Here is an 11,300-nt window from a genome sequence, read left to right on the forward strand (position 1 = left end):
TTATCTCTTACTTGAGTTGTTCCTATAAGTAGAACAACATGTTTTGTTTCTGATGATGATCAAGGAAAACTGTTTTACTTTTCATTACAAATTCTGTCAATAACGAAATCCTCCACGAAGAATTTCCCAAACTGTTTCATTAAATGGTGACAAAAAATCCACATAAGTATCATTTTGGTATCAATTTGAACTCTAACTCCAACGAATCTTCCCTATTTATTTGCTTCATCTCTTGTAACGGGTTTGATCTTCCCGGTGAGCAATTAATGTCATTTTGTTTATGTTCATCATACTCAATGGGAGTGCATAATTTTGCGGTCAGAAAAATACCTACCCAAACTTGTACTCTTCTTGGAGAAGATCAACATCACATCTCTCTCACAGTAATATCTTCATGGACTGGAATAATATCAGAAATAGAAGTCATATAAAAAGAAGAAAAGAAGATAAAATAAAGATAAAAAAAATAATAAAGAACACCAGTAAAGTGTAGTTAGAATCATAACGATGAAGGAAAAGACATCGTGTGTAGGTAGCAAAAAAAAAAAAGATAAAGACAATCAACTATAAGTGTGATCACTTGAAATATGTCATTGTAATCCAAAATTTGCATTGTAATAAAAAGGTGTTATGGTGCACATCTTGGAATATGCTTCCCGCAACAAAAACATATCCCAAAACCAAAATCTACACCATGACCCTGAATCCAGACTTGGGTTTGAGTTTTTAACTCTGTTGACTATCATCAAACACAGCCAAGCACTCCATGGTCCCTAGTCTGGGGGCGGAGCCAGCTTAAAGCATGGGTGCCCACCCAGCCCAGCTATCTCCTAAATCTATTTATTGGTGAAATGGGTTTCGAAGCCCATTTCATCCTTTCTAGCTATGTCCCTGCCTAGCCTCATTACAATTAGACTGTAGCTCCGACACTGGGAGGGATATCAGAACAATGGGCCTAAGTGTCGAATCCTCAACCCCCATATGGGAAGGAAGACATGAATATGATGATTCCTCGTAGAAGTGTAAACTGGGACGGGCCAGCACGTTTATGGCACAACACAACATGTCAAAATTCGAGCACAATACGACACAACACGTGACCGGGCCAGTACGGGCACATCACGTTTTTTTAATGTGTTGTGATGTGCCAGACAAATAGGCACATCAGCACGGCACAACACGCGGCACAACACAATACAACATGCGAAGAAAACACGCCACACCATGCATAATATACTACACAATACATCACATTTGATGCATATTTCACAAAAAAATCATTGTTTTAGCCAATTTCTGACATTTTATTTTCGTTATGCTAATTTATCTCTGTAATAATACATGTACTAACTAAAATATCTCAAAAATATTTATTTTCGAAAACATAAAATAAGTATGCTAGCACAATCCAGCACGACACAACATGTTTATTTTTCTGACACAACACAGCACAACACGCCATTTAGCACAGTACAACACAACACGTCTGAATCTCTAGCACAACCCAGCCCAGCACCCAGCACGCTATGCACGAGATCTTAATGTGATACTCGTTGACAGTGATCTTAATGTGATGTGTTGTATAATCAATGGTGGCAAATGTTTATAGTGAATATATACACGTTTTTATAGAGCCAATTGTGGATGTTCATGATTAATATTACCACGGCAATAAAACTTTAGTGCGTGACAACTTAGAGGATGGCTAGCCACAGGGCCACACGTAAAGAAAAGCACTCGGAAAACTGTCAGAAATTGGCATCCGCTGATGCGAGACCTAACTGATACCAACCTTTTAGAGGAAAACTTTACAAGTGAAACACACCTAATGAATTGTGAACCAAAAACTCTGTACACAGGTGTAACAAATTAGCTTTCTTGGCTGGAAGGCCTTATGTTGTCCCTTTCAGATGTGACCAAAAGCAGTCCGATGACTCTTGATTTAATCCTGTATAGCCATTAACCATACACTAGTGTCTTTTCCGTGCGTTGCACGGGATTAAATTATTTGCGTTGAAAATATAGAGACGGGTCTCTCCTATTGTGTGAAAATGTATTATCTACTTGCTTAGAGACCGCTGTCTATTAGCAGATCGAATTTGTAGTCTTAGCCAAAACAATTGGGCCGTAAATTTGGTCTCAGTTAAATGGGATATTACTTGAGCTGAAATTGTAAAGATTGTAGAGTATTAGCACATCAGCCTGCCTGTTTGGGACGACCAATCTTCGGTAAGCATCTCAGAGAACCGCTGATCTTAGTAGTTAGTTCTATGTACAAAACCTTCGTTGTCTGACTCATGAATTCGATCTCTTATAGATATTAATGAAATGATACTCATACTTTTCTCTTTTGGTACACATTGATAATGTCTCTCTAGTCCATATGAGTAATATGGTTGGCGGTCCGAAAATAATGCTTATTCTTTAAATCCTAATTATAAGAAATATATGGCATGCTAAACGAATACTTGCAACATTTTTCTCCTTACAGATTATGATATTAGAGAAGTGTAGAAAAAGGTAAAGTATAATTTAATTACAAAAGAAACATGTTATTACTCTGATCACAGTATGTACAAATATATCATAGCTCTACGGGATACAACTAAAACTGCTTTAAATTTTCAGTTAACAGTCAAATGAGGACCGAATAAAAAGGACATAATCTTTCTCAACCGTACACTAACAAAAAGGACTCAAACGAAATCAGCGGCTTATCGGTTACAAACTGGTCATCTGGATCAAAAAGAAAATCAGAAGTTATAGTGCAACAACAGTTGGTTGGAATGAATACCTACCTGTGAAATCAGTAACAAATTGAAACATGCATGACAGTACCACAGGGAAGGGTAATAGGAGAGATTACCATTACTATATATGTTGGTAACGTCTTTGGTAGTCATACAGTCTAACTCCTGTCATTTCGCCATGACCCCGTTTTTACGCTCAACAACGGTACCTTCTAGAAAACCTTCAGAAAACTCCTAAAAGATCTGCTTCAATATACTTCTCACCTGGGTAACAGGAGATTGATGTTTTACCGATAACGTCTCACCAGATCTGTAACATGGGAAACTACCAAAAATATTAACCACAAAACATACTCAATGAGAGAATAGAAAAAAAATAATCAAACGATGCATCTATACGATCGCCAATTAAATCCCACACCTCTCTTCTCGTTTCACAATGTAAAGCACTAACGACACTAGTGTCTCTGAATGCACACATACTCAAATGGGTTTTCTTCTGTCCAACATTAATTTGACAATTCTGAAATATAGCGAGAAGTTGTACCCACTGATGTTCTCATTTGCAGCTGAAAAACATAATGCACCAGTAGCTAGCCAAAAAGAATCCAGGTTTCCGATGAGGTTCATTTGCTTTTTATAAAATTATGCTCGTGACTTGTTGGGTAACGGGCAACAGTTGCTATGAGTAAGCACACAAACCACCATTCCGGCACTTTCCCATATTTGCTCATTAGTTACAATATAGCAAGAAGCAAGTATTTGACAACCATGATGAATATAAATAGATGGTTTTGTAGTTCTTACTGATTGTATGCTAACACCAATGTACCGGAAGAGTACAATGTACCCATGTTTTAGAAAATACAGCACTATAATCTTGTTGTTCTTCAAGAGAATATCATGAGCATTCTCATAAGTAAGACGGTCCGATTGATGTAGCCATATGTACCCGATGAATCCGCTCCCAACAGATCTTCTTTGGTAGTTTTGCTATTTGATAAGTTTATCCAAGAGTTCATTGATCAAAATTGCGACTGTAAGAAGCAAAACCAGCATTAGCACTAAAACCAAAAAACAAAGACATTAATTAGTTCAACTTCTGACCACTATTGAGAGACCCCCATTCTTAAATTTTAAAACAACTTCACATAATAACACTGACATTTAGCCAAAATTCCGTGTTAACGAACATTAGTCGCCAATTAAATTTTAAACCAGCATTAGCACTAAAACTAAAAAACAAAGACATTAATTAGCTCAACTTCTAACCACTACTGAGACACCCCCATTCTTAAATTTTAAAACAGCTTCACATAATAACACTGACATTTAGTCAAAATCTCGTGTTAACGAACATTACTGAAAGAAAATTTTCTTTTATAGAGTTTCAATTTTGTTGCCAGTTTTTCATCAATTAACCATTAACATATTATCACCAGATGAAGCGTGAGGCTTTTGATAGTGCAATAAATTGGCTGTCGTATCCCAATTCTCCACTTCTAGTTTCATACCAATGTAATTTTTCTACTAAAAGAAGACGATGACAACAAAAGAGAAGGACACTATAATTTAATGGAGAAGAAGAAAACTAACCAAAAGAAGACGTCAACAACAAAAAGAAAGAGACTGTAATTTAAATTTAAAAGGAAAAAACAAATAACCTCCGAATGGTATATCTCCAGGCAGCATTGCCTCATATTCCCCACCATGAGATGTACAAACTTACACAGCTTAAGTCTGCTTCTACAGCCATAAGCCTTTTACTTAGCAAAAGCAACTGCATCTAAATTAGGGCTTTTGGCTACTTGAAAAGGAGTTTGTTTCCAAAACCTCGGCAAAGACACATCACTTAACCCATACATTAGCGTAGATGATTCTTACTTCTTCATTACAAATTAATAAATTACAAACCTCTCAGTTATATATGTTATAAACAATTGAAAACTCTTGAGAAGCAAAGAAAAAAGCATGAAGATTACCAAGAAAATTCGGACGACAACATCTCAAACAAAATCAAAAGAGTCAAGACAAAATGCAATTATAAAAAGACCATTTCAATTTCTTCGTAAATTAGTTTAGTTAAGCACAATGCAGTGCAGACCTTTCTTCAAATATGACTTTACCTTGATTATGAAATTTTGCCAGCTGCTCGATGCCACCAACCACATATAACACTGTAATATTATACATAAGCCCCTTACCGGGGCAAGTATTTAACAGAACATAGAGTAAGTTAGTGCAACTGAAGTGCTTAGAGAAACATGGAAATCCCCAAGATCGAGATAAAAGAGAATGATTGGAATACATTTATTGTTCGGTAGTATGTCTTTTTCTTTTGAGCTCTCCTCAACCGGCTTAATGGCGTGTCCATCTTATATCAAAATTGCTGAATATAAAAATGTTTGAAAAGCAGAGGAAGAAAGTAACCTAAAACACATTTACATTCCTATAAGGAGTTTCAGTCATCAATAAAGGAAAACAGTTTGTACATCACATGAATATTATACCTGTATAATCCCAGCAACTGCTTCTTTTGTTGTATTGAAGATTATACCTTCATATGAATAACACCATTTTAATCACCTTCGCCGAGATTTCAAAACTGTTTGAGTAGTCGAGCGATCAAGCTTGATAAGAAATTATATTAGCTGGTTCAAAAATTACAATGCTCACAGAATCAAATAAATAAAATCTAGGGCATATTTGTTTCATGCCAGTGGGTAATTCATCATACCATATTCATTAAGCTTTTGATGTTCAGGTAGAAAAATCTGTATATCTTGTTTCCAAGTCAAAACAAAAAAATCTCAGCAGTCATCATTATAAATCGAGTTATGGAGAAAATAACAAGAATGAGATTTTCGCAAACCAAATAGGGTTTAGTAGAAAAGTTAGATGCATGCAGTCAACCCAAGAGTGAAAAAATAATGGGATCTTTTTGCAAATCCCTCGGCTCGTTCACTGATCACAATGTGAAAAACATCAACCTCGGAAACGAATAAGATAAAGCGATCAAAAAAGGATATCGAAGCGATAAATTACCAAGGTGCAATTGAATGAGAAAAGAAAAAAAGGAGAGAAGAAGGCTGTTGATGAATATCGCATAGGGTTTTGTTATCAGCAAGGGGTAGTCATCACCCTAGGTTTTTGATGTGCAGCCGTAATATTCGTTAAAAAAAAATATAACCTTGACGTTTGTCGCCATTTTTTTCAGAGAAAATTAGGAGTCATTTTTTCCAGAGAGAATTAGAAGCGAAGAGAGGACGGTAGAGAAGAGATTAGAGTTTCAAGATTAGCTTTTAGGTGTTCGATATGTATCCAAAATAAAATGGAAATACTCAATTCCTATTGATCGGGGCCAGGAGCTCTATAATTCAAGCTTTTGGCCTACTTTCAATGTGAGGCCAGCAATCTATACTCAAATTATATATACAATTTGAAAATAAAATCTACGGTTGTGTGTCAAAAATTGATTTATTCTCGGTATTTGTTAATTATCGAAGTCGGGCACAAGTGAAGATTCATCCAACCAAGTGCCTTATTGAGTGACTGGATCTATTCCTTCATGGACCAACCAAAAAAAGAATGCTTCGGCCTCAAAATGTTGTGGTCACTGATATAGCGATGTGATTCCGGGACAATGAATCTCCTTTTAGTCATTCAACCGGTCGTACCACAAATCCTTTTCTCCATTGGTAAAGTGAAATGAGACGGAAAAAAAAAGAAGAAGAAGAAGATGGTTTAAACTTTAAAACCTTTCTGGGATTTGATTTACAACCGCGTAAATGTATCAAGAAAGCAAGAAGGAAAAAATAGCACGTAAAATGTAAGCAAAAGAAAAGACAATCATTCAAAATAAAAAGATAGAAATCTTTTCGATATTTTCATTTTTAAAATGAAGAGACAGTATTGAAAAGAGAAAGAATCGAATTCGAAATTTATATCGCTATCTGATGTATGGGAGAGTATGTAATTGATTCGATTTCATGGTCACTGACGAATTTTTCAGCTTTTATTTACATATAAAAAGGCCTATGGAGGAGGAGAAGAAAACCATCATTCCACCGCTCATCCTGCCAGCTTCCTACCGAAATCATACCAACTAGGGTTTGTTCTTCTTCTCTTTTCCATTTTTGACAATTTCAGATTCAAGAGGAATTTCAATTTTTTGATGAGTATTTGTTTCCTTGAATTGTAATCATTTTGACTTGGAATTGTGAATGTTAAGTATGATTTGGCATTTTGCTGTTACACTTGAAATTTGAAAAACGAGTTGGTGTTTTTTTGTGGGAATATCCAAGTGATTGAAATGTTAAATAGTGTGTTATTTTTGAATGCAGAAAACTTATTTGTGGAAACGCCTCCCTGTCTAACTAAGCTACTGTATTCGTACAACCGCCCTGTCGATTCGATATGGGTTACGTGAATCATGTATGTATTCTAATCTCACTTCAATGTGTATTTTCTGAATTCATGTTTTCCTACTTTTACTGATTGGTTGTTCATCCACGGCATTATCCTTGTGCTGATCATGTGCTTTTGCCATTGTATTTCAGGATCTTGATGACCAGAACTCAAACCAAGGTACATGCTGCTTTGGGCATTCTTTACATTTTCTTGGCTTTATATTGTAAAGTTTGTACTTGTAATGCAAATTTGCTTTTGCTATGCTGCTTATCTTACTAGAGTTATAATGCATCTTTTACACCATTACATTTTTACATGTTCTACAAGCACATTCCTTCAATCTGAATGCTAATCTAGTGTTTGCTCGGCATTTTTGTAGGATTAGTGCTACAGAATGGAAAAGAAATCCTATTCCAGGTAAAAAAAAACTCGCATGAAAAATGGGTTTATGTTTGCGCCACCAATTAGCTAATGTACACCTATCAAGCTTCAATGAACAATAGTTCATGTTGATGTTGATTTGGCAAAATATGTTTGAACTCTTTTATTAGACTATTTGTAGAAAAGATTGTTGTAAATATTGGATTCTGAATTCTCTCCCATGCAGAAACATACTACTTTTATCTACAATATCAGTATCTTTCTCAAGCCTTCTAACATTGGAGCTCTATATTCACCAGGCTTTCAACTGGGAGTCACATAAACATAATTGGTGGAGAACACTAGAAAGAAAAGTCCCTGATATTGCAAAGTCGGGGTTCACGACAGCATGGTTGCCACCAGCAACCAATTCCTTCGCACCAGAAGGTTAGCTGCTAGATTAAGATTTTCAGATTCGTTCTCCTATTTGGTGCACACACCTGCCCTGGAGCATCCCTTCTTCTCTTCCACTCACTATCTCTCTCTGATTTTTTATTGTTTTTGTTTTTGTTTTACAGGTTACCTACCTCAGGACCTTTATTCTCTCAACTCCGCATATGGTTCTGAGCATATGTTAAAAGCTTTACTGTATAAAATGAAGCAGCATAGAGTTAGACCAATGGCTGACATAGTTATTAACCATCGTATTGGAACTACCCAAGGGCATGGAGGAAGATATAACCGCTATGATGGGATTTCATTATCATGGGATGAACGCGCTGTTACATCTTGTACTGGTGGATTGGTAAGCACTATGCACTGTCTGCAGTTTATCTAAGTTACGTTGGTAGCAGATACCAGGCAGTAATTCTAGTGTTCATGTCTGTGTATTGTGAAATGATCAAGTTTCCCATGTCTGTGTGGTTTTAAGGGAAGAATTTATCTTCTTTTTTTAAAAAAAAAAATATAGCTTCCTCTCTATGATTTCCTCTTCTTGCTCTGGCATCAAAGTGTAGCCTGATGATTGACTAATTTGATTAAGGGTAGTTGCCTCATGATGTTGCGAATTTCCTTTATGAGGTTACGAAGATTCTGTAAAAGCAACTACAGATATCAGTTGTTTGTTAAAAAAAAAGTAGCATCTTTAGTCTGTCTCACGTCGGCAGTATTCTGCTTGTAGGGAAACCGAAGCACTGGAGACAACTTTAACGGGGTTCCAAACATAGATCATACACAAACTTTTGTTCGGAAAGACATCATCAAGTGGCTACAGTGGCTCCGATATGATGTTGGTTTCCAGGATTTCCGTTTTGACTTTGCAAGAGGGTAAGTGATGTAGCAATCTTGTTATTGTCCACTAGTGATGTTCCTTGAGTAAGTCTTAATATTTTATTTTAACATCATGTTTAATCTTGTAGGTACGCACCAAAATTTGCAAAAGAGTATATTCAGGAGGCTAAACCAATATTTTCCGTTGGAGAATACTGGGACTCCTGTAGCTACAGTGGATGCGGCTTGGAGTACAATCAAGGTATTATATGCATCAATTTGGTGTATTTTCTTTGTTAAAATTGTATCATTACCAGGACGACGTCAATGTTTCTTGTGTTTGGCAACCGACGTCTGTGTTCAATTGAATTCTCGTGCAGATAGTCATAGGCAGCGGATTATCAATTGGATTGACAACACAGGAGGGCTTTCCACTGCATTCGATTTCACAACAAAGGGAATTCTTCAGGTAACTTCAGCAGTTTCTCTCATTGTCTCACGTTTTCCTTTTATATAGTAACAAAGGTAAGCCTATCCTACATAGGAAATCTTGAATTAGCTTCTTGAGAAATAGATATTGTTAGACGAATATATCAATCGTGTGTTTCTGGTCATTCAGGAAGCTGTTAGGGGAGAATTGTGGCGTTTACGTGATGCTCAAGGAAAACCACCAGGGGTGATGGGGTGGTGGGCTTCTAGGGCAGTCACGTTCCTTGATAATCATGATACAGGTTCCACACAGGTAATTTACAGTTCTTATTTTTGAGTAGATGAATTAGGTCCATAGGATGTGTGACAGGTTTTTTACCTTAAAAGCATATATGGTGCACATGTAGTATATTTGGATGTTCAACCTTACTGATCGCAACTTATGAGGCACTATGGGCCAGCAAAGTGTATTTGCTTGGCGTGATGACATCCTCTTGGAACCACAGTACAGGTTTCTGAAGATGATTAAGGCCATCAAATGAAATCGATTAACAGCTAACAGCTCCTTAGTCAATGTGCACCATTTTGCTTATTTCAATGAGCATAATAGCATTTAAAATGTATCTGCCAGGTGTTGAAATAGATAATTCTGTGGCTAGAATTCAAGTTCATACTGTTTAACAACCCTGTTATGTTTGTGCAGGCTCACTGGCCTTTCCCCTCTAGTCATGTTATGGAGGTATGTTATGCTCATCTTCCAGCATTTTTCCACATCGTTCTGATTTGTGTTTTTAGCTGTCCCTCTCTACCTCTCCCAGAATCAAATAAGATTATACAGTGAACTCATGCAGTTTCTATATAAACTTATTTGTCGTGCATACTGTTCGTTACCCCACATTGAGTCTTTTATTTCCATTAAGACCATAACTTTTATCAGTTCTTGAATCTGATATCTAGATCCTCTGCTGCAGGGTTATGCTTATCTACTCACACATCCAGGAATACCATCCGTGTTCTATGACCACTTTTGTGATTGGGGAGAATCTATTCATGATGAAATTGTGAAGCTGGTAAACTGTGTTCCAACTATCTCTATAGCAAAACCATTCTCAACTAAGTGTCTTATCTACTAACTGGATGTTTTTCTGCAGATGAGCATTCGAAAAAGTAAAGGAATTCATAGTCGATCATCAATAAAGATTGCTGAGGCCCAGCCAAATCTCTACTCAGCATTCATCGGGGAAAAAGTGTGCATGAAGATTGGAGACGGGACCTGGTGCCCAGCTGGGAAAGAATGGACTCTAGCAACTTGTGGTCACGGATATGCAGTCTGGCAGAAGTAAAAACTCCATTTCCATGGTAACTAATGTATTTATGAATAAGACGGACACACAATCTTTTGTTTTAGAGATTGTTGATGTATTACTAGAGTATACGTATGCGGCATTTTATCACTTACATGCAACAGCTTCGGCATTTTATCACTCACATGCAACAGCTTTACGTTCTTTATAATAGGTTATCATATGGACTCATTAGTTAGTCCTCTTGATGATCAATCATATTCAAGGCCTAAGAAATTTTATAATTGCAGAACCTATCTCAGAAATTCAATAATCAATCAGATTCATTAATTACCGATGTGTGATAACCAGAAACTATCTCAGTTCCTTCAATACATACAGTAGTACAGTACCCGAAAGTGGCATATAACCTTTCCTATTGGGCTGGAAATGGTCATGCCATAAAATGGCCCAATTTCCCTATTGACCAAAGCACGACAGAAAGAAACTTGTTTTCACAATTCCAAAAGAACGATTTTTTGGGGACCATGGTTTTTTTTTTGGGACCATAGTTTTATTTTGGATAAAGACATTAGAAGTAAATCCAGATCACCCCTTATCTAGATATTTATATTAATACTTAAATTACTCTCCTGATTAAGTTTGGGTGATGATTAGTTAGTGTTAATAATAGTTAGTGTAATGATTAGTGAGATGATTAAGTTAAAGATAATTAGTGAGATTAAAAAATCAGATGGTTTTTTTATTTTAAAGAAGTAGAATTATTGAAAGAGTAAAG

At 36.3% G+C, this 11,300-nt stretch overlaps 1 protein-coding gene across 3 annotated transcripts; it reads left to right on the top strand.

Moving 5' to 3' along the window:
- The first annotated feature begins 6,359 nt into the window (after window positions 1-6,359).
- LOC113291743 (probable alpha-amylase 2) lies at window positions 6,360-10,780 on the top strand. Of its 3 annotated transcripts, none has more exons than XM_026541247.1 (14): window positions 6,360-6,579; window positions 6,763-6,860; window positions 7,094-7,184; window positions 7,310-7,337; window positions 7,540-7,577; window positions 7,841-7,967; window positions 8,099-8,325; window positions 8,701-8,846; window positions 8,939-9,051; window positions 9,170-9,258; window positions 9,409-9,531; window positions 9,922-9,957; window positions 10,190-10,288; window positions 10,370-10,780. In XM_026541247.1, exons 3-14 carry the CDS (start codon window positions 7,167-7,169, stop codon window positions 10,559-10,561), a joined length of 1,236 nt encoding a protein of 411 aa, XP_026397032.1. In that variant the 5' UTR covers window positions 6,360-6,579; window positions 6,763-6,860; window positions 7,094-7,166; the 3' UTR covers window positions 10,562-10,780. The 3 variants fall into 3 exon arrangements, with proteins under 3 accessions (XP_026397032.1, XP_026397039.1, XP_026397027.1); XM_026541254.1 differs by having other exon boundaries at window positions 6,784-6,860; XM_026541242.1 differs by having other exon boundaries at window positions 6,360-6,860.
- The last annotated feature ends 520 nt before the right edge of the window (window positions 10,781-11,300 follow it).

The sequence above is a fragment of the Papaver somniferum genome, chromosome 1, assembly GCF_003573695.1.
Source record: "Papaver somniferum cultivar HN1 chromosome 1, ASM357369v1, whole genome shotgun sequence".
Classification (NCBI taxonomy): Eukaryota; Viridiplantae; Streptophyta; class Magnoliopsida; order Ranunculales; family Papaveraceae; genus Papaver; species Papaver somniferum.